The 25,028-nt window shown below is 35.8% G+C and overlaps 2 protein-coding genes across 2 annotated transcripts in view; one reads left to right on the forward strand and one right to left on the reverse strand.

Annotated features, from left to right (window-relative positions):
- The first annotated feature begins 599 nt into the window (after positions 1–599).
- Positions 600–13,987, forward strand: LOC128990567 (GILT-like protein 1). The gene is made up of 5 exons (XM_054412996.1): positions 600–744; positions 7,778–7,909; positions 9,639–9,791; positions 10,299–10,442; positions 13,809–13,987. The coding sequence occupies exons 1-5, from the start codon at positions 682–684 to the stop codon at positions 13,899–13,901; spliced, it is 585 nt and encodes a 194-aa protein (XP_054268971.1). The 5' UTR covers positions 600–681; the 3' UTR covers positions 13,902–13,987.
- Positions 13,988–14,607: 620 nt separating this feature from the next.
- Positions 14,608–25,028, reverse strand: part of LOC128988988 (guanine nucleotide-binding protein G(I)/G(S)/G(T) subunit beta-1) — a 50,203-nt gene continuing 39,782 nt past the window's right edge. Inside the window, exons 7-9 of the mRNA XM_054410827.1 lie at positions 19,295–19,366; positions 18,093–18,309; positions 14,608–16,781 (exon numbers count right to left, since the gene is read on the reverse strand). Coding sequence (XP_054266802.1) covers positions 16,675–16,781; positions 18,093–18,309; positions 19,295–19,366 — 396 coding nt within the window. The 3' untranslated portion in view covers positions 14,608–16,674. The remainder of the gene's footprint in view (positions 16,782–18,092; positions 18,310–19,294; positions 19,367–25,028) is intronic.

Consider the following 25,028-nt stretch of genomic DNA (forward strand, 5'->3'; position numbering starts at 1 on the left):
CGTCATGACGAACATTTTAAGTAGGTTTATGGGGGTGTGACTTGTAGTTTTCTCAAAAGTTCATGGGTACTTTGGAATTTATATATGGATTTTGCTTTATATAAATTTTGCCAGTGGCTTAAATTTCAGATTAATAAGATGTTGTTACCTTTCGTAGCAATGACTGTGTTTAGTGACGGTTTTGTGACAGTGATACAGTTCGTGAATAAAAAGTGAAGTGATAATTAGAATTTAGATTTGTTATTTAGATTGACTGGTTTCTATTTATTAGTTTGTTAGTTTAGTTATTGTTCCTTATTATTTATGAGGAGTATTGTTCTTAAAAGCAGTTGTAGGCCTACTGAGAAACGCTGGATCAATAAAGGCGTTTTTATTTATTTATTTAAAATCAAAATTTTTTAACATTCGCCTACACCATATGAGTTTAGATGGAAAGAGGAAGCGAGCAAGTTTCCAGCTATAAAATCTTTATAGTTTCTCGAAGGAACATAATCCCACAACATATTATGTAAAGTTGGTTGTGTGGCTTGGTTACTTGGTATAATTTGCATAACGTCCTCCAGACGCTGCCAGGTGTGACTTCATGACGTGACGACGGCACAAGGAAGGACGGAGGTGGCGCTCCACGCGGCGCGGTCACACTCGACAGACTCCTTCCAGCCGCAGCCGTTGTCTGTCATAATGGAGCTCCTCGCCGTCCTTTCGTTGTTAGCCGTCGTGGTCGCCTCCTTCGCCCAGAAACAGGTCAGTATATTTAGGCTACATCCGCGCGTGCATTGCGTTGTTAGTTAGTTATCATTTGTTTGCTGCTCTTATCACTACACCGGTGGTGGTAAAAGTCGTAGTTCTCAATCTCGACGTCTTTTTATCGTTTAAAAAACGTGATTTAATCATTCTTGTATGTGTGTTTCAAACTGTTTTGATAGAGTTTATACCTTAGCAATACTGATTGATTATGATCTTTAGAATGTTGATTTTAAATTTAATACCAGTTTATCATTACTTTACACAGTATATAGAATCCAAGTCGAAATTTTTTTAATATAGCGACTACTTAATATGGATTTTGGGGTTATATTTCAGGATCAGTAATTAAAATTAGGACGCTGTAATGAGAGTTTATTTGATAGTTTTCGAAATTCAATGCTCTGAGCACCCGAGGGGAAGGACTAAAATAAACAAGTGGCTTAGAAAATATTTGGTGTTAAATAGGTGTGAAGAACCTGATTCATATATTTTTTATTTTTATTGTACTTCGAAGGTCCGATGTATTATTTATCATACAAAACAAACAGAGCTGAAACAAACTACTTTATATACAAACAATTCTCTCATTAATATAATTACTCACGTTTTACGCAAAAATATTTGCCTCGAATCTGCACAATTCAGTTTCTAATTAATTAGCAGAATCAAAACATAATACAATAACTGATGGTGGAAATAATCAAAAATAAAACTAAAATAATCAAGAATTATTTCTTTTTCGTATTATTTGTTCTGACTACAAGACGTCAAAGTACGTGTTTTATGGGCATAGTTGACGTAATATTTACGCCTACATCAAGTAAACTTATTGAATTATTGTATTGAACAGGTTGTGTTGTGTGCAATTTACTTTGTCTATTTTGATCGTCAGATTTCCAAGGTTGAGGGCGTTGATCCTCTTTACATTTATTCAAATCTTCGTAAGACGATTAAGGAAAATTCTCGTTCCAGGAACTGCCTAATCGTTCCCCGGACTGTCCTCTAAATATCCAAACATAGTAGGTATGTTTCTTAGTACTCGCCGACGACGACGACCAATCGACTCCTAGAAGGGACATTCAGTTCCTTTCTGTTTTTCATTCACTACGACTTTTATCTCGAAGTAGTTCGATATTTCTTTCTAGTCTAACTTCAACACACACTTTAACTTCTCTTTGTTTCTGTCAATGTCAATGTTTTTTTAAGTGTCCGCTCACTTATGCTAATATGTAATCTTTCTTCTCTCTATATAATCATCTATTAGAATCAATCATCAGCTGTTAGAATAAAAAAATTAAGTTTACTAAGGTTATTTTGGACCATCAGTACCTGGGGGACCGAGCTTTGCTCGGGGAAAATCATTAGTCTACTCTGAAAGCAGTCTTGTATGTCATGATCACGGTGACGTCATATATTTCGATCGCCCCATCTTTGCAGACTTTGTCTTTGTCTCTCATTGCGGTAATATTACGAGAGTAGAAGCTCTGCTTTGCTCTATACCTGACTTGCTTCTCGGTTACTTAATCGTTATAGGTTCACTTTGGCTCAGCAATAGAGCCGTTCGCATACCTCTAGGTTCTAACTTTAATTATGAACCCCAATCTTGCAATTTATCAACTTTTTGTCACCCGCCCCCTTTACTCACTTGCGATCACATCGGTTCGAGATGAATATGAATCTACTTACAGTATAGACCCCTTGTTCCGTAGGCCTATTACACTACACGAATCAAGGAAAACTTCACTTTAACCCATACACTAAATAACTCGCTACAAAACCTATTAACTGAAGAACCTGTTCCTGTTGAGAATTAACGAAGAATAAGGTACTGTTTCAAGCACCTTTTGGTTGATTAAAATTTGATTAACAGTATTTTCATTAATTGTAATGTACGAGATAAAATAATAATTACATTTTCATCACTTTTCCAATTCTCGTTTTTAGTATTATATTTTAGTTTCTATAAGACTTGGATAGAAGTTCTGGACCATTTTCAAGTGTTATATCAACGCGACCTCTACTTTTGTACATATATACTAAATTGAACAAGCATAAGTGCGATTTATCAATTCAATGTCGTAATCTGAACATTTACAGGATTGACATGATAATGACAAAAACATAGCATTGAAGTAGGTTGTTAACGGAATTTCGAGAGTTTTTCTGTTTCATTTTAAGATAAAAAAATGAAGTTTGTCATTTCCCCGCTGCTGCAATTCCCATAAAAAATTTCTTTAAACAGATTTTTTGTATAAAGATTGCAGTTTGGGTTTAAACAGGACTCAAAGTAAGTCAGAGGTGATCAGTAGAGGTTTATTCGAACATCGGATTCTTCAATCGTTGGTTACGTAACTTATCTTAAAACCGAACTGCACTCGTAAGAAAGGCCAAAACTCAACGCCCGAGGGCAATATGAATTGGACGTGAAAGTCTTGAATTGTCGAGACTTTCCTCAGTCTGAAAGCTACTCAACAAGTTTATTGTTTATTTATAATTTTAACTAGGGTATGAGATAATTATACTATAGTCGTTTTTTTTAATGTATTCTTTATAGAAGTTTATTTTTATTCATTTATTTACAATTTCAAACACTGGCAATACAGTGGTAATACTTAATGATTAAAACTATAAAAATAAGTATGTCGAACACTTTTATTAAATAAGAATGATTTATATTATTTTCTATAGTTATAATTATATTTTAAGTTACTACAATGCATGATTGCGAATGAAAGTTCCATGTATGCTCTATTCTCGACGTCACATTGTTAGTGCCCTATTACCCTTATCGTGGCATGGCAGTTAAATAATTTATACCTTTTGTGACGATTACTACACGCAGCGCTGCCTTCCACTCTCGTATTCTTTCACCGTTTTAACATAATTCGTTTTATATTCAAGGTTTACGATTTGAAACCTGAGTCTAATCACTTGGATCATAAACAAATAGAATAAATAAATATATATTTAATAAATAGATATTTATTCTATTTGTCTATGCTTGGATGTACACAAATTTGACATGTTTTAATCTCTAAACGTAAACGATGAATTAATACAGTTTAGATGCGATTGTTGCAAAAAACGTGACCTTGTCAAGGGGGGAAGGGAGGGGCTACAGGAGGGTTTCCCTAGATGGGAGAGGGGTCCGGAGGTCCACTCCCTGGAAAATGTATTTTTAAAGCAGTTTGTGATTTTTTAAGATCTCTCGTAACGAGGCGAATTGACTCTCACTGTGCCACCATTAGAAACTAAGAAACTATTGGATTTAAATCCACTTTTTCCAAAATAGCAGCTATTTTCAATATGGCAGCTAGCTTTCGAATTATAACCATCAGTATTTTATAATCTCCGGACACACGCTCAATACAGTCAATTTGATCTAATTGACTAATAAACACTAAAATGTATTGGCAAGTTGGTTTTAATGAGTCTGGAAAACATTTTACAGCTCCGGGGTGCGGTCACAGCAAGATTGAGCAACTTGCTAGACAGCAAGGCTGGTAGCAGCAGTATGTTACAAATGTCTCGCAATAGTTAATTATTTCCTAGCTGGAGTTGCAAGGTATTACAGGCTATATTAATGTTCGGTTGCGTTGCACGTTGCACTCACTGAAGGTGTCCAAACATGTAGGCCTACCTATTTACTTATTTTGTATTGTTTTTTCGGACCAAACCGACACTTACTTTGATATAATTAGCAATTTAAATCACAATTTTTTTTAAGTCAAAAGAACAATTTTACCTTTATAGTGTTTTTTTTTTTATATACAAAGAATCAATTGCAATACCCAGTACTAAAAATACATGTTAATTTCTTTATTTATTTACTGTTGTAAAGGGGAAAGAGTTTTACAGGTCCGGTAACACAAGAATGATTGATTAAAACATTATTATTATTTTGTTGCACAAGAACCACAAAAAGCTCCAGTTTTTATTCTTAATAGGCTATAATCCGTAGCTCAGAATAGGCTAGAAAATAAAGTTACAAACAAAAATAGTTCATTAAAATTATAGAAATAAACCTAATGAATATTAATTCTAACTACAGAGCTTCCTCTCTGATCACAGATAAAACAATTGTTGAGTGAATAATTAATGGTGGGTAACTATTATTTTAAATTTTAAATAACGCATCTGAGAAAGTTGTACATCTAAAATGATCTAGTACTAGTAGCATACATAAAAAAAATTAAAACAATAATACTGTAGTTACTTAATTGTATTAACTACAACTCAGAGAATGTTTTACCCAGGAGCAAAACGTAATGTAATACAACACACATCACCAGAGACCAGACAAAGGAGCTCGAACCAGTTTTGGTTTTGTTCCTCATTTCCATTCCTAATTTCGAGATTGACACTTCAAGGAGGCTTTTAACTTCACTTGAGTTGAGGCAAAACAGAAATTAGTCTGCTGAAGACAATCAGTAAATTGGGTTACTTTAGGCCTCAAAAAGTTTTCTGATGGAATGTGGGTTCGAATGATTTTTTTTGTCTTTGTAACTGTAACGTAATCTCTGTAAAAAGGGGAACAGTTTAAAACTAATGTTTTAAAATTCACTTAAGCTTCTTTTTTTATAACTTTTGAGGTTTTCAGACTTTTTTGAGGTTGATGTGTTTTTTATTCTGAATCACGTTGACAAATAAAGGTTAAAATACCTCTGCCTATAGTGATTCTACCGCAGAACCACTAGGCAATAACAGGTATTTTAATCTTTTTACAATATTCTTTTTTATCTCATAGGACTCATATTTATTTCATCAAGCTCAACCAAGGAAATCTTCAAAGAGCTAACAGCTAGTCAAACAGAAAAATCTAATAGAAAAACTAAATATATTTTGAAAACAATTGACGTTATTATGAAGAGTAGTCTCTCTGTTTCTTTTACCTCCAAATCCAAAGGTCTCCTGATCAATCTTGAGAAAAAGTCATACGCTTTTTGATGGTTCAAAACTGGTCCCAATATGCTTTCAATAAACGACCATGGCTAAAGAATCTGCACTGTAAATCGTAGTAACAAAGCTAGTATATAATTCTATGGGTGACCACATTTAAATAAAACATTATCTGAAAAATTTACATTATAACATTTTCCACAACAAATGTTTAGGCCTAATACGATCGGATAGTGAAACGCTCAAGCCCTTACACTGTCTGGGTGATAAACAATCAAAATACTTATATGGAACTATTTCTACAGTTTTTCATCAATATGTGTTGTTAGTTGACTCAAAGTCAGCTTGTGACACTCCACTTGCAAAAGACTTAGTTGAACCGTACACATGTATGACGACTTAGCTCACCTCGCTAGATTGTTCCAAGGATGCCAACATTCCCAGTTAATAAACTAGATCACGGCGATGGCCAAGGTTATGCTTTGTTGACATTTAACTTCCCTTATCACAATTGGAAAATAAACAATCGTGCACTCAATACTCAATCATTACATAACAGTACATGGGTCTAATTTACCGTACACTAAGTTATCATTAAATCATAATCTGGTTAGATAGTAGAGTATTATAAATAATTTACGAAAATGACTTAAAATATTGACAAAAATGTGAATGTATGCAAAAAATTTCATTACTCAGTAAACTATAACTTTATCTTATAAGTCAAATAAGAAATAGGACAAATAAAGAAGGAAACTGAAATTTTAAATCAATATACATACAGAAATTTACTTTTCAGGTAGGATATAAGTCACTATTTGAACGATAAACTCAAAACCACTGCTTGATCTTTCCAAAATTGTCTATACCGGTTTACCTATATAATTTATCTCGTAACCAGGAATGTCCCTAAATCTTAAGTTCAAAGAACTCTGTAATGAAATTTAAAACTGATGACATTACTATTTAGGCTTTCAATTGTTTGGAAACTAGCTGCTATACCTAGCTGTGATTTACAATAGGAAAATGTTGGAGAAGAGAATAATATAACCACCGACAAGTATATTTGGACTAGCTGTCACCAAGTTTTCATCAAAATAATTAAGCATTAAGCAAGGAAACACTATTGCCTTGCATAGTGTACTAGTGTCTAAACCATCAGTTTGACTTGGTTAAGAAGCAATGCTTGATTTTTGGGGGACGGAGTTCCGGTACCTCTCTTTCGGAAAGATAAAAATATTGGCATAGATAAAAATACCCCCGCCGCAGCAAACCTGCAGACTAAGCGAATTTCCATTTGCCTGATTGGATTTAGACTAAAATGTCTCCTTAAAAATATCACATTTATTCCCTATTTAAATAGAATCAGTTTAACACATACTTAGGTTTGCTGCAACAGGGAGGGTAAAAGTGTTTTTTTATGTAAAATGTTAATAGTTAGTAAGAAATAAAAACATTTTCCAAATTAGGGCAAAATATGTTAATAAACAAGCACACTACAACGGTTTACTTATTCTCCATAAGAATAACATGGGAATTTTAAATTAACAATTTTTTGGAATTTTCTCCGTAACCATTAGGCGCATTATAACGCTTCAATATACTAAAATATTTGTTTTTTTAAGCTCTACAAAATAGTTTGGAAAGAAATTTCAAAATTTTATGTTTTTTGGGTCAAAAATAGGAAAAACCCCATTTTTACCCCATAAAAGCCCCCATAAACCCCTGTTCCCATGGTCCGATCATGCTGGTTCGCGAACTCGTTCGAATAAACGTAGGTTTACACGTTTGTACCAAATTTCATCAAAATCATATAGGTATATGAATTTGAACGGATGGTGTTTTTGGCCTCTAGGGACCTAAAAACGAAAAAAAAAATCGGTCCCGGGTCCAGGTCTCTTACCATGAGTACTACGGTAATAGCTTATTCCCTATATGGGAAATTCGCTAATAGGTACTAATCACATTAAATAGGTTACAGTTGCGGCACCTCATGTTTTACAAACCGAGCACTGTTAAGAAATATGCATATTTGACATAAATCTGTAACAGACATCAGCACCAGTTACTTTCAACAATGTTCATTTTCATTTAACAACCTGTCGATAACTTTAACATGTGTTGTTTACAGTGTGATCTAGCCGTGCTGTTTGAGTCACATTGCCCAGACAGTAGGAACTTCATCCATCAGAGACTCGTCCCGTTGTGGCACAAACTTGAGCCTCATTGTACCCTGGACTTGGTACCCTTCGGTAAAGCCAGGGTGAGTGTTTACTGTGCATGTAATGTAGGTGTTTGGTAAGAGTGACATTTTGAACAATGACTAAACATTACCCTTATATGTACAGGAACAGGTTTTTTATTCGCTGTCTCCCTACAAAAGTTTATACAGTATCGAACAAAAATGAGTTCATAGTTCATTGTTTGCTCTCATAATAAAAGAAAATCATTCAAATGAATTGTTGAGTACACTGGTGTTTATCAAGCCTCTTATGATTAGACATGTGATTTTGATATACAGTACTAAAAGCTGTGTTTACATTGAAGTCTCCAACAAAATGTTTAAAAATAATGTTTGATTATGAATTAGGGATGTGTCGGTTCCAAAAGTCGGTTATGGGTTCCACCGGTTCTTAGCAACATTATGTAACACTAAAATTATGTATCTTCTAAAAATATTTTGCAAAAACTTTTTCTTTGAAAACAAGTACAATAAACAGATGTGTACACACTTCTTGCAGAAAACAAAATTTAAGTTGCAAACAGAACTATAGCAAACATCAAAATACCCCCGCCGCAGCTAACCTGCAGACTAAGCGAATTTCCATCTACCTGAATTGATTTTGAATTAAATCTATTAAATAATATTAGTTTTAATGAGTACCTGTTTGCTCCTACAGGGAAAATAATAAATTTTAGTAAAATATTAGTGGCTTAGTAATAAATAAATAAAATTTACACAGTTTGACCAAAACATCTCCATAAACAAGCAAACTATACAATATACAATACAAACAACATAAACAAACATTTACAATATATTCTCCATTAAAATAACATGGGAATTTTTTATTAAACATTTTTGAATTTTCTCTTTTACCAATAACCGTAAAAAAAAACACATTGATATGCTAAATGAAGTCTTTTAAGCTCTTTTAAAAGGTCTAGAAAGTAATTGGGAAAGTTTGTTTTTTGAGGGTTAACAAATGAGAAAACCCAATTTTTACCCCGTAAGACCCCCCTGAAAAACCCCTTTCACATGGTCCGATCATCCTGGTTTGTTAACTTATTCAAGTTTATGCCGCCTTACACCTTCAAGCCAAATTTGATCAAAATCGGACAAACATTACTCAAGTTATCACGTTCACATATATAACTCTATAAACAGTAGAACCTTGAACAAGACTCTCATACATAACTCATGGGGATTATAAAAAATAATTATGAAGAAAAATACTTTTTAAAAATGCCACGTTTTTAAACGCTCTAAAAAGTAGAAAATAATTTATAAATATGTGGAGAATAAATACCTGTAAGATTTAACACGAAAAACGTGGGGCGCGCTAATTTACAATTATCTTCACATATTGAACTATTATTATCCATTGCATGCATAGTTTAAAATTGATTGCAAAATTCGTACCGGACAAGAAAGCGAGCTGATAAAAACGTTTTAACAAGTGTGGTTATCAAAGTTGACCTCTTATTGAGGTTTGAAATAACATGTGTTTGGAGGTAAAATAAATTCAAGGGGATTTGAAAAATACACTTGTTATCGAGGTTCCACTGTATATATATACATATTATATACAAATTTTATCTATTGGTGTTTTTGGCCTCTGGGGACATCAAAATGAAAAAATTGGTCCTGGGCCTAGGCTTTACCGTGCCACCGACGGTAATAGCTACTTCCCTATAGGGAAATTCGCTAATAGAGTAAAATGCAGTGTTCCCTTGTTGCTTCTCCCTGAGTTACAAAAGTGTGTTTTCAGAGCACAGAGGATGGTTTTGTCTGCCAACATGGAGAGAAAGAGTGTCGAGGCAACATGGTGTTATCGTGTGCGCTAGCGAGATTGTCTCCAGGCCGTCAACAACTTGACTTTGCCAGCTGCTTCATGGGCGACCCTGACTTTGGAGGACAGGATGTAAGTTTATTCTATTTAACTTTCTCCTCTTATGCATAGCATATGGAGAAAGTATTTTGCGACATCAGTCTATGGGTGGAAACCAACTGTCGCCTATGTGCGTCGCCGGTCCATATGAATTAAAAATGTGGTACTATTTCAGCAGCAAAACGTTTTAAACAAAGTTCAACACTTCTTTGTAAAAATCAGTTTTTTCTGTTAATTTATGGGTTTTTATGAAAAATCAACATTAAGAATAAAAGTTTTTAAAAAATGATATAATGCCTGGAAATATCATAGGTTGGTTCCCACATACAAAATTTAATCAAAATCTATACCCACATATCACTTTGAAAACCACTTTTTTATGTTCAGGGGAATCCTAAACGGATATTTCCACCCAAAACTCAACAAAAACAATACTTTCAACGTTTCAACCAACCGAGCAATGGTGAAATCAATGCTGGAAGCAGGTATTAGTAGTTGTAGACTATAAGGCAACTTTATAAATCTTTAATTTGTCCTCAGTGTGCTACCAAGAGTGGTCTGAACTGGGAAGACGTCCAAGGCTGTATGAGTTCTGAGGAGGGAAATCGTCTGCAACTTGAGGCAGAAACTAAGAGCTACAGCATCAGAATGTCCCGCTTCGTCCCTACTGTCATGATCAACAAGGTCAGTACTCTAACAAAACATTTGAAGCAGCACTTAAAAGTCATGCGCAATTACGAGAAGTTTCGGTTGGCGAATGAATGAATTTTTTAAATGTTCAGTTTTGAATGTTTCAGATTACGAAATTGAATGATTTTATTATTTTTTTTTATCTATTCACTTTTGCAAATGCAACTGTAGTTTTTTTACAAATGAGATTGACAGCCTCTTTTACCTTGCATTTGCCCGTCACATTTTCTCACTTAGTTATTGACAGTATGATAGTTGATGTGACTTAAATTTACTTTCACATAGAACTAGGGTGTCTACTTCTATCAATAGTAAAAAATACAACAGATTTGGTAAAACAACTAAACAGCAGTAGGTTAAGTAAGTTGCTGATTGTCATATCAATTTACTGTCTTGTTATTGTCTGTTATAAATATATTCTTGGTCCTTTTGACCCCTTCTTTGCCATTGATTGAGTGGCTGGATGGATATCTACGAGGGCTATCCAGAAAGTAGATTACGTTTTTGTCTGTATCCGCTAGGGGCTGAGCTAGCGCGACCATCTTGGTGTTAGTTTGTTATGCAGCTCAGTTGGCATCTAGCCGTGCTAGTAAGAGGTTTCTGCTGTACTCTGTTGAGTTACTGTTGCAGTTTAAAATGTCTGTGTTAATTGAAAATGCCGCGAACTGTGAAGTGCATGCAGTTATAAGGTTTTTGACTGCAAAAAACTGTAAACCGAGAGAAATCTATCGGCAACTTTGTGAAGTTTATTGAGAAAACATTATTACTGAAGGTGGAGTTAGTCAGTGGGTCATCAAATTTAAAGATGGCCGAACTAATGTTCACGATGAAGAGCGAAGTGGAAGACCCAGCATTGTGACTGCCGAACTTGTCGAAACAGTTGATGCCGATGTCCGTAAAACTCGAAAGTTCACAATAACAAAACTCTCTATGGGTTTTCCACAAATTTCGCGAAGTTTGTTGCACGATATCATAACCGGAAAAGCTTGGTTACCAAACTGTAACCAAAGAGTCCAATCATTTTTTTTTGGACACACTTCACAGTTCGCGGCATTTTCAATTAACACAGAAATTTTAAACTGTCACAGTAACTCAACGGAGTACAGCAGAAACCTCTTACTAGCACGGCTGAATGCCGACTGAGCTGCATAACGAACTAACACCAAGATGGTCAACTAACACCAAGATGGTCGTGCTAGCCCCGCCCCTAGCGATACAGACAAAAACGTAATCTACTTTCTGGATAGCCCTCGTACAATAGTGCAATCAATAAATAAATCGATAGTGTGCCGAGATAATTTACTTAGTTCTTTTCCTGCAAATAGTTTAGACAGGGTGTCCACCAGGCCAACCAGAAAAAATTCATGAGTAAAAAAAAAAAATTCCAGGTAGTTCAGGAAGTACTTTTTATACTAAAATTTCCAACGTGTTTTGCGCCAACTTCTGCAATGCTGTTTTAGCACTAACACAGCCCGCTATTTTAGTCATCGGAAAGAGCATTCTGAGTTAAGGGGAAAAAAATTATGATTGCTGTAATATTGCCTGACACAAGTATTCAATTTTTATATATTACTGATTAAATAATCCAAAAATTTAAAACTAATCATTAAACCTGCAATTTATTAATAACTTCCTAAAAATAGTGATATGTCGATACCAAAATTTATTGAATCTCTGTACAGACACCTGAAAAATAGATTCTTAAAACTGATAATTTCAATTTTACAAAATTTTCTTGAAGGATTACTACACCAACCCCTGGCTTTATGTACTTTCATATACTATAATTTTGGAGTAATGGGTTGTTTTCCAAGTGGCCTACAGAAATAATAATGCAGAAATTACAAAATTGCACGTAGCCAATTTATTTTTTAAACCCTTCTAAACACATTAAATAAATACCACGTTAAAGGTAAATGAAGATATTACAAAAAAATAAGAAAAAAACTTTCTAGAAGTGTGCCATTTTGAAATTTTTGGTATATTGTAATCATCTAACACAGTCGTCGAGACACCATCATCGTTTTCTGCGATAAACAAAAAAAACTTGAATATCTCACTCAGTAACAGAAACATCACCACCGTCTCCCGAAGTCACGGAAACGGCATCGTCGTCACACGCTGTCACGAAAACGTCATCGTCGTCTCCCGTGGTCACGGACACGCCATTGTCGTCTCCCGCGGTCACGGAAACGTCGTCATCGTCTCCCGCGGTCACAGAAACGTCATCGTCATATTCCGCGATCACGGAAACATCGTCGTCGTCACACGCTGTCGCGAAAACGTCATCGTTGTTTCCCGCGGTCACGGAAACGTCAGCGTCGTCACACGCTGTCACGAAAATGCCATCGTTGTCTCCCGCGGTCACGGAAACGTCATCGTCGTCTCTCGCGGTCACGGGTTTGTCATCGTCGTCTCCCGCGGTCACGAAAACGCCATCGTTGTCTCCCGCGGTCACTGAAACGTCATCGTCGTCTCTCGCGGTCACGGGTTTGTCATCGTCGTCTCCCGCGGTCACGAAAACGCCATCGTTGTCTCCCGCGGTCACGGAAACGTCATCGTCGTCACACGCTGTCACGAAAACGCCATCGTTGTCTCCCGCGGTCACGGAAACGTCATCGTCGTCTCACGCGGTCACGGGTTTGTCATCGTCGTCTCCCGCGGTCACGAAAACGCCATCGTTGTCTCCCGCGGTCACGGAAACGTCATCTTCGTCTCTCGCGGTCACGGAAATGTCATCGTCCGCATGCGCGATCACGGAAAAGTCATCTTCGTCTCCCGAAGTCACGGAAACGTCATCGTCGTCACACGCGGTCACGGAAATATCACCGTTGTCTCCCGTGGTCATGGAAACGCCATCTTCGTTTCCAGCGGTCACGGAAATGTCATCGTCGTCTCCCGCGGTCACGGAAACGTCGTCATCATCTCCCGCGGTTACGGAAATGTCGTTGTCATCTTCCGCGGTCACGGAAACGTCATCGTCGCTTTCCGCGGTCACGGATATATCATCGTCGTCATGCGCGATCGCGGCAAAAAATTCCCGGTTAAATACAAAATTCACGCATAATTCCCGGTTTTCCCGGTCGGTGGACACCCTGTTTAGATCAAAACAAACAAATCAGAAATAAAAATTTGCTAGAAATTTGTACGTTTACTCTAAGAGTGTAACATTTGTAACATTTTGCTGACAGCACCTTTGATTTATAGGAAAAGAAAAGAAGCTTAGCTATTGTTGAATTTTACCATAGCAAAGATCTTTGTAGTTAAGCTTAAAAGTAGTTATAATAAGCTTATAATAATTAGTTCAGCTTACATCTGATGTCTTATACTCAACGATTAAATTATAAAATTATTTTCCAGAACTACAAACATTCCGACCAGAATCAAGCTATCAGAGGAGATTTCGGAGACCTGATGTGCCAATATGTAGACAGTACTGAGCTGTGTAGTTAAAGTAAAATAAACACGACCTTCAATTTTATTGTTATTTAAGACTTTGATTATTTTTTATGACAAATAAACCTATACTTGTTTTGTAATGTGTGTACTTATTGTATTTTTCCTACCCTACTAGAGTTTTAGTTTCCAGAGGGTTTAAAGATTGAGAGTAGAATAGGGTTAAAGCTTGTTCTATCCTGTTTACTTTTGGTAGGAAATTGAAAGTCTGAAGTTTTTTTAATAACAAAAAGGAGGAGAAAATTCGTTAGAAAATATATTATTGAATAGAGGTAGTTTTGTGGAACTGTGTGTTTGTTCCGGGTGAAAAGATAAACTATTGAATTGACTGGGCTACAATTTTACAAAAAGGTAGCTCAAGGACCCAACTGATTCTAACTAGCTTTATTAATTGATATAAAAGTCTCACAAACAAGCCCAGTGGATGTCCAAACATGTGGTGACAAGTCTGAGGAAATAAATAACAGTTTGTGCTGACCTACAGAAGGTTGTTCCTTTAAGTAGGCCAGTGCACTTGTTCTCGGGGACAGTTCTGTGAGTTGTAGTGATAGTGAGGTGTACTGGAGGACAGGGTCCTGCTGGGGGAGCGGAGCCCAAGGCCTTTGGCGAATTAATTGCTTAACCTAATGAGGAATTAATCAATAAGTAACTAATCTGTTCTACATAAAAGATTAGGAAATCTAACGGTTTCAATAAAACACAATTAAAGACAAGTAGCTTTATTGGACAAGTGAGATTTTTTATAGTTTACTTTACAAGACGAATCACAATAAAACAGTCATTCATAAGCTAAACAGCATCTTGCAATAATTTTGTAATCAAATTTTCTCTTTTTTAGATTAATTTTTTGAATCATATACAAAAAGATAACATAAAACTACACAATTGTTTTACTATATGCACAATGGACAAAGGGTTACCTCGGGTTATAACGTGGTAACTTGCCTTGTCACAGGTGTGATGGCAGCAAATATGAGAGTGTTCGATTCCTCCACATCACGTCCTGTTGAGGTTCAAGCAAATAAAACGGGCAAACTCAAGCGTTCTTTGCCACAGGAACAAAATCACTTTGAAAGCAGCCCACAATGTGTTGATGACAAAAGAAGAGGACACTCATATACAAACTTCATGTTTTGCAATAGATAGAAACAGCCCAAGACGAGGCAAATGACGATTTGCCCCGCCTTATTCGTATTGTACAATAATACAAATGTCTTCCTTTCAAAAGACATCCACGACACGGATCGGAGGGATAACACCCCGACCCGCACGGGAAGATTTCCAAAGCTTTGGGCGACTGACAGTGCTCGTCCAATACACCTACTTCCAAGCCTGTTATTCCGTGATATGCCATTCGCTTACAAGAGGTGGGTTTTAATTTAGCTGGGTTACGTGTAAAAATACCCTGAGCCCTTACATCGAGTCTGTTATCCTTTGAGATTCGATGTACCTGATTTTTTTACACTCGAACCCATGAGCACTGCCTAGTGCTGCCTGCGGGAGAGCCCAAAGTTTTGAAACAGTTTACATCCACACGAACTAAGAGGGAGCTGGAGACGTCCGTATACGACCTAGTGATCATTCGTACTCCCGGACGATAATATTAACGGTACGGTACACACATTAAACTCTAAACCTAAAACTCATTCTTACAAAGAAAATGACGGTAATACAGTTAGTTGAAATGTCGCAAATAGACACACTTTGGCGTGCGCTTCTCCCTCCGCATTCACACTGTTTATACATGTACAGACTTCGGATCTAGGCTGATGCGCAGTCACCAAGCTAAAGAAACCGTTCTCGTCACAGGAATAAATAAGTAAATGTCCATTAAAAAAGTAAAATATTCGAAAGCCACACGTCTTGTTGTTAGTAAATATTCCATAGATATACAAAAAGGGTTTCTACGCCAGGTCGTCGCCTGGGGGAGGGGGATATCTAAACGATCACTTCGATAATAATTATAGTATATGTATTATTTTCTTCTCAAAATCTAGTGTGATGAAATTTGTAATAGTACACATATTATCCTATAAGTCTCACCCACAACATGTTTATAAGCAAATGGCAGTAATTACTCATTCATGATTTTCTACTTATATAAGATAAAGCACTCATGAAATACAGTAGGTTACGGATCACATCCCGTGCTGACAGACAGAAATCAGAGATAAAATCCATTATAATTGTTGCCCCGTTGTAGCTGGTCCCTGTACAAATAGGTATGTTGCTCGAGGTAAGACTGCGTATGACTAGAAAAATCCCCTCCAACAGAATATAATACATCGTAAATGCAGAAAATATACTCGGTGGTCAATAAACACTAAATCTTAAAAACGAGTCCACGATTTAAAAATAAAAAATTGTGCCATTACAGTTTTGTACGATGCCGGAGAAGTCTAAGCTTTTTTTGTTTAAATAAATAATATGGAGTTCCGATCGCGACAATCTACTAAGAGAATACCGTGTGCGAAGTAACGATCGTGAGTGTACAATGTGCGTTATGCTGTGATCGTCGAATGTAACACCGTTTCAACATAAATAAAATAATAAATACCACCGTCGAATCTCAACAAACGAATTACATATGTAGGAGATAATAAGTAATTTTAAAAAATATATTACGATAATAATAACAATAAATACAGTAGAACCCCGAGGGTAGAGCGGGGATCGTGACCCCACTCTTTGCTTCAAAACTGGAAGACGGGGGTCACCGAGGTGGGTTCTACTGTAGTGTTTCATATAGTTTGTTATTCATGATGCTTGTTTAGTTCCAGATTCGCAGGAAGCTGTCCCAAGATCCTGTAGCGACGGCCATGCCGTCCTCCGTCACTCCCAGGCAGCTCACTCGATTGTCGTGTCCCGCCAGGATACCTGCAATATACCATTAGTTTAGTCATGGCCACAGAACTCAAACTGGATTGTAATCTAATCATTTTTAAAAGGAGCAGGAAACAGTAAGAAGACTATGAAAATACAACCTCACTCGATATAGTCTTTTTTGATGATACAGTAGAGTCCAGTAATTCCCAACTAACAGGAACTGAAACCTGTTTTGATTAGAGGGAATTTGGTATAAGTGGATTTCTGTTAATAATTAATCATTGCGACTGTGGGAGACAATAATGATGTCTCCACAACTACGGAAGATGTTGACAATTTTGCCGTAATCTCAAAAGATCTTTACGACTACGCCATGATAGATCCAATCTTTGGTTTTTGCGACTGCAGAAAACGTCTGCAATGATGCGCAACATACTAATACATAAAAAAAATTGCCAATCTTTGTTCGGAATAGGCAGACTTTCAAAATAGCGGGGTTCGGTAAAGTGGAACTCTACTGTAGTACAAATTAAAAGAAAAAATGTAGAATGTGTGTTGTACTCAATATTAATTTAGCAGAATTTGGCCACCATTAACCAAATCAGTTGTAGTATGTTGAATCTATTCAGGAAAAAGATTCGGCTACGGATGTGATCCATCAAATGATGTGGCATCTTTATGCAGATTTTTTAAAATGGAACAGTGAAAACAACGATCTTATTACTAACTAACATTAAAGCAGCAGGAGACTACTTAATATTAATCTAGCAATTAAAACTGGCCCAGAATCTATTATTTGGTAAATATTATTAATTAAATTAATTCCCTTTTTTATGCTCTTTACAAGCCTAATTTGTCCAAAACGTTATACAAAATAAACCAACACAAACATTATACTGATCCCACAACCCTTCAAAGCAGGATTTTCAATACCCTCTGGATCCTGCTTCGGTGGTTTTTTCCCAAATCCTTCCAAACCATTCTCGTTTTGCCGTTAGCTTTTCAACATAGGAGTTGGTGCTAGTTATGATTAAATTAATGATTTCATCATCAAAATAGAATTCAAAAATAAACAGGCTGTAACTGATATTATAGGTCCACATTTACAACTGAAGGTTTCATAACCTTCTCTCATGGTTTTCACCTTTGAAAACAATCTGTTGCACTCAAAATAATAATTGGGAACAGTTGTAAAAGATCAAGCAACTGTTGGGAAATGTGTTGTATACAGTCCTACTTTGAAATAGTTCCCTGATTCATCGTCAGATACCACCACCAAGTGGGTTGCGTCCATGACAAGTGGGTCTCGTCAAACCACCTTGAAGGGTTCAATCACTCTCAGTGGAGGGGGGAGATATTTACCCGCACGCTCTGTCTTCATGGAGTCCCAGACGTTGCAGTTAAAGTCGTCATAGCCGGCGAGCAGCAGCCGTCCGGACTTAGAGAACGCCACAGAGGTGATTCCACAGATGATGTTGTCATGAGAGTACATCGCTAGCTCCTGGTCAGACCGAATGTCAAAGAGGCGACACGTTGCGTCGTCCGACCCCGTCGCAAATGCGTATCCGTTGGGGAAGAACTGGAAAAACATCACTCTTAGAGCTTGGTAGCAGAGAAAAATAGGTATATTAAAAATACTACTACAGTCAAAACTAGTACAGTAGGACCTTGACATCTCGAAACTGAATGGGCAAGGTTACGAATTTGAGTTATTGAGTTTTTGTTTTTGAGAGACTTAAAAGCAAGATAAAAAAAATTATCGTGCAAACACAAAACGGTTCATATTATAGTGATCTTGTAATTTTGGTAATATAAAATGTAAGTCCCAATTTTCTGACTTAGGAAACATCTGGGAATGTCCATGTTGGTAACATGAAAGTAACATGTTTTGCATATCACTCAAAAAGGAGGTTTAGTATTATTAGTTATTTTTAGTTAGATCGCAAAACAGTTAAAATTGGACTTATCAAGTTTAAATATTTAAAATATTCTACATATAGGCCTAAAAGGTACTTTTTGCATTGTGAATTTCAAGGGGATTGTGGAAAAATTGAGATATAAAGGAATTAGAGTAATCAACTATCTAGTTATTGAGGTTTTACTTTAGAAAGAAGAATTTGAGATTATTTCTTGGATCTAAATGAATCACCCACTGGGCCAAAGTCTGTATATAAATACACTAACATAAACTCTTAACAACTCAAGAATGTATTAATCACTTCATCACTAATCACTCAGATGTATTAATCACTTCTCTGTTGGTCATAGAGTTCATTGTCTTATGGAATTTTACACATATAACTAATAATTCCTTCTTCCCCAGCCCTCTTTCTCTATTCACTTTTTCTCCTTAATGTAACCTTGTTTTTCTCGTGTTGTATCTGCTAACTATTCTACCCTAAAGGAAATCATCTCTTTAATTACAATTTGGCCCTCTTTTGGATCATAAGCTATAAAATGACACCTACATTGTAAAAACAGTTGAGGACGGGTGAAAAAGTAATGTTACAGAAAAACCCTTATTGCATACGTATATTGATTTATAAATACATAAGATAACTTACTGTAACTGCGTTTATATCTGATTCGTGGCCGGGGAAAGTTTGTTTGCACGAGCCTTCTCGGATGTCCCATAACTGAAAATGAAAAATTAATTATAAATATGCCGACTATTTTACCTGATAAACCTGAAAGTCTAAAATTATCTTTTAATCAGTAAACAATTTTCTTTTTCTTTGAGAAATTCAGATACAAAAGATACATAGAAATTTTAATAAGAGAATTCAACACATTTTGGGATGATGTATGTTTTAAGTAGTCAATGTCATAGTGACATTGCTAGGTGATCTGAACTGATTGTAAGGTCTGGGGAATGGTAATATCTCCCTTATTTCTCAATATATTTGACAAGCAGTCTACTTATTTTCTATTTTTTTTTTTTACAAGAATAATTGTACTAATGATTAATGATGATGTAATTGTTGGTTCACCATAAATGATTATGTGGTAGTTAGTCCAGTGAATAGAAGTAAAAATTTAAATTTAATATTGTTTTGGGGATTGTAGCTCGTTGCTAACTCGTTCGATTTGAATGATCAATATGTCAAATGAAAGCGCTTACATCACAGAATATTTAAAGGCTAGATTGAACTGCAAGCGTTGATAAGACCTGGAGATATAAGAAAAATGGTATTTAAAAACCTTCAAAGTACGAAACCTCCATAACAAATGTATGGAGGTGAGTTTTTGTTTGAATATATCTTCAAACCGTAAACAGATATTTAAAAGCGGATTTCGGCATTGAAATCGGCGTGAAAATCTGGTTTATAATGATGTGTCACAACGTTATCATTACATGAAATATTTAAATTTATATCCAATATGGCGGATCCCAGATGGCGGCCAAAAATGAGTTCTCTATGTAAATGAAGTACTAACCACCCAATAAACTTCGGTGGTCGTCCCAAGTCAATATCTCAAAAATCTTTGAATAAAATATGCATGTGGTATATTTTTTTTAATTTGTCCAATGTTAGGAAAAGCCGCCGTTTTTAATCGTGATCTTAGGAGGTTTTCTGTTGACCGATTTTTGGCAACTTTTAGTATGTCACTCTGCAGACCCAACACTACAAAATAAAACCATAAAACGTTCTCTTCAAATTTTTAACGTTCCCTGTGTCAGTTTTTTAGTTTGCTTTGACTAATAGAGATTTGTCCAAATAACAAAAAATTTGACGTTTTTGAAAAAGAAGTTCAAACAAAGAATAAAACGTTTAACAGGTGGCTGCTAGCAACCAGGGCTAGAGATATACAAGGGCTAGGCCACGCGAGCTCAGAAAGTGATGCCAGCTGGCTCCCCTCCACTCCACCGCTGTGACGTCACGGCGGTACCTCGGGCTCCCGGCACTGTATAGCTTTGCATGTGTGAGCGGTGGTATTGCCGCTCATTTAGTGTCAAATAAGCTCTATGTTAGACATTTTTTATTAGGTATTGCTATATTTTTTAAAATTAATTGATTTTCAAATAGGATTACGTATAACATCAAATTTTAATTAATAAAAATTACTTTAGTAGATATTTAAGGATGTGAGTGGACTGTAAAGCCATTGCTAAGAATACTGTAGTTATTGATCCAATGCATTAAGTTACTGTGTAATATCTGTGTTCGTATTGCTCGAATGTATCTTAATGTATGGATTTTTAATTGTATTTATTTATTATTTATACCTTTTAGAATTAATTGAGGTTATATAAAATACATTGAGGTTGTATAAAAATACATTATACTTAGTATTTTGTAACTTTTAAAAGAAGGAAAAGAATTTCAATTTATCAATTACATTTTACTATACATATTTCAATCCATTAAAATAAAGTTGCCAGACTAACTGACCTCAATCTCTGTTAACCGATAACCAACAAGTCGAGTTTTGGTGTGATTTTACTTTATCAGTTTACATCATAATTATTATTTGTAAAGTTGTAAATGTTTAGTTTCGATATTATTTATTGTGCCTTGACTGAAATGTGACATTACTTTTAGAAACTTGAGACACTATTTTTAGCCGGTTTTTGTGAACTTCATTAGCTGTTTATCAACAACGAATATCGCGGGTGTGACTTTATCACTTTAATTTAATCATATTTATTAGTTGTAAATTTGTACACATATTTAGTTTGTAAACTGTTTTATGTGGATATACTTACTTAATTTGAGGTCTGGTACATTACATTCAGCCCGTTTTTGAAACATTTCGTCATAGGCCGAGCGCACACGGTGTGACTGTTTTACAACTGTCGTTGCAAACCAGTTGCGCTTGCAACTGTTTTGCGACATCGGCAATGTATTGCAGTGGGGAGCCGCACACGACGCAACTGGTTGTTTGCGATTTTCAGAAAAGTTTGAAACCAGTCACATGCAACGGTGGGCCCGACGTTGCAGCAACCAGTTGCACGAAACCACGGGGTGTTTTTGTGGTGTTTGGGGGAAATTTGTTGTTATTTTGACGGCCGTATAGTGTTCATCTCAAAATGAATGATCAAGAATTCAACTTGAAGCTCGTTGGAGAAGTGGAGAAACATGAATTTCTGTACAACTACAAACTGCCAGGATATTCAAGGAAAGATTTGACTGATAAAGCATGGCAAGATGTGTCTGTTGAATTGGGTTTGCCAGGTAATGACGTCTTCTTCGTCTGAGTCTGACATTGTTATTGTACTTAAAAACACTTAAAAACAAGGAAGGCCTTAAAAACAACGTCACTGCACTTACAATATAACACTCCACTGATTGCAGAATATACGCAACTGTATTTGTAACACAGTTGCACCGTGTGCGGACAGAAGCTCTTTTTCAGTTGCAAACTGGTTGCAGTCGCAACGGGTTTGCAACGGTTGCTCTCAAAACAGTCACACCGTGTGCGCTGGGCCATAATGAACACAGGATTTGATCGCCAAATGAAAAAGAATAAAACTATAACTATTATAGAAAAAAATTAAAATATTTATTTATGTATATTTTCTTTTATAACTATGTGTATTCATGTAGGGGAATAAGTTTACTTTCATTTTATATAGTTGGCATGTGGGGTTTATGTGTTTGAAAAATCATAATAATATTAGGCATATAAATGTGAAAGTTTGTGTGTTTGTTTGTTTGTGTGTTTGAAGTTCAATCACGCATAAACCACTGGACGGATTGGGCTGAAATTTGGCATGATGATAGCTTACATTCCCGATTAACATATAGACATATTCTTATCTCAAAAATCCTTTCGGGCTCTGCCCCAGTGGCTCTGTAATTCCCCATGTTAACCTTATGAGTATCATATTTAAAGGGAATTAAAGAATTTAGTCAGCTGTTTCAACTAAAAAAGTTGGTTCTATGATATGGAAAATCATTAAAAAGTTATAAGATTTACCAACAGGGTGCAGCACTATATTTTTTTTTGCATTTATGAAAACAGCTAATTTGAACTAAGCATCAACAAAAAAATGTGATTTGCAATGAGAACTGTCAAAGTAGGATTGTTTACAGTTTTGTTTATGTTTTTCATTTCATGAATAATTTGTGATATTTTGCGAATTGTTGATAATTTTCTCTATTGTTTAGGTGAAGTGGTAGAACATAATTGCTATGGGGGTCGCCGGAATTTTATCCCCCTGGAATTTTACCCCCTGGGCAAAGCTGACGTCACTATGACGTAGTAAGCTGAGTGGCCAAAAGTTTGTTCGCGGCCGGAATTTTACCCCCGCGGATTTGGAAGTCTAATGAAAATAACCAGAGCGTGATTAATTAGATTAGCGATAAAAACAGGAATTTTACCCCCTGTCCATATAACTAGCGTTTAGACAACTGAAGATGTACGGGCCGGATTTTTACCCCCGGAATTTTACCCCCGGATTTTTACCCCCGGAATTTTACCCCATGGAATTTTACCCCCTGGCCAATTTTAGAAATTGAATGATTGATCTTCTTATTTCTGTTTTTAATTAAATGTAAACATTTCATTATTTAGTCGCCTATCTTTATTTATTTATTTCGTAATCTCAACTAAGTAAACAGAATTCGCTGTTTAATTTTGATGTTCGGGATTTGCATTTGGGGCCAACTGTTGGTTAATAAGTATGTAAAATAAACTGAGTAGCTCATTTAAATGATAATTGGGTGAACATTTATTCGTAAAGAAACAATAAGGCATATTTTGTTATTGTTACAATACAAATGAAAAACATTGTTTTACCACGGTTGTATAATAAATCGTTAAAGAAATCTTCGAATTAATTACCATTCTGATGTTTGTTTATACGTCATATTAATCAACAGTTGGTTTCAAAGATGGAATCCTGATACTCGAATCTCAAAATTAAAATAAAAAACCTGTTCGATTAGTTGATGTTACAAATAAATTAAGATAGGCTACTTAATAATAAAATGTTTACTATTAAATTAAAAGAGAATGAAAATAATTAAACAATCTCACTAATTTACATGTCTGGCCAGGGGGTAAAATTCCGGGGGTAAAAATCCGGGGGGGTAAAATTCCAGGGATAAAAATCCGGGGGTAAAATTCTGGGGGTAAAATTCCGGGGGTAAAAATCCGGGCCGTACACTTTAGGTTTTTATAATTTGATGTGTTCTGATTAAATTCACAACTGTGAAAATATATGTTTAATTCCGCGTTTGATCCATCGAGCTGATGTCGCGAAACTCAAAAGTTCGCGGCCGGAATTTTACCCCCTGGTTTGTGACGTCACGTTTGCCCAGGGGGTAAAATTCCAGGGGGATAAAAATCCGCTACCCCTGCTATGGTAGATGTGTAATACTATAGAATACTGTAAATTTAAAAAAGTAAATTTTATCAAACTGTGTCCTCCCTTATTGCAAATGCAAAGCTTGAGTATAACTGCAATAAGCATTTTATACTTATTTTCCAACCCCGTACGAAGGACGGGTACTCTGCTAGTAATATATAATTACATGTGTGAATTCAAAATGTTTTTCTAGACAAATATAAACATTTATTAAAAGTCATAAACATTTATTGAAATGATCATTTTACATATACAACTCTTACTTCATTTGATTTCTAATATTATTGCCTAAAAATGTTAACTTTTACTTTATCTCTTGATAATATATTTATTTGGCTTTTGTTTGAAATTTGTAGTGCAAAATCGTGAAACTTGTAATTTTTTTGTTTTTGGACCATAACTTTGGTTATTGGATTTTTTCACATTTCCATGTAGGGAAATAAATTCCAAACAATTTGTACATCAGAAGTTTACATGAAAAATTTTATTTTCTACCTACTGTCAATAATTTTCTACAATAATATTTTAAATATTTATTTTTTTGCTATTTTCAAGTTCTTCATTTTATTACGAACACTTCAAGTACACGGTTCAATACGTTTGGTCTGTTGGTTTAAGCCTATATGCATTTTTTGCTAATATGACTGCAAAATTGCCTTGCCACTACAGAGTTCGCCCATTGCAAGTTGAAGGGTTAACGAAACCCGCTTTAAAAATCAAACTACAAAACTACATTTTATAAACACAACTATTAATATGCGCGTAGATGCCGGGTGACATAGCCCTGGGGTGACATATGCTATGCACTGCCGTGCTAGGCTACCGTCGCGCCGCGCCAATGTACCAGCGCTACGTCACTGAGGAGGGGCAGGAGAGGGGAAGTAGGATCAGGCGGCGACCGCTAACATCAAAGGAGTGAGCCAGCCCTTGTATATCTCTAGCCCTGGCTAGCAACAGTGAAAATGCAAAAAGAACCAGCAATT

The sequence above is a fragment of the Macrosteles quadrilineatus genome, unplaced genomic scaffold (assembly GCF_028750875.1).
Source record: "Macrosteles quadrilineatus isolate MER2022 unplaced genomic scaffold, UCM_ALF_1.0 Scaffold_3__2_contigs__length_128488019, whole genome shotgun sequence".
Taxonomy (NCBI): Eukaryota; Metazoa; Arthropoda; class Insecta; order Hemiptera; family Cicadellidae; genus Macrosteles; species Macrosteles quadrilineatus.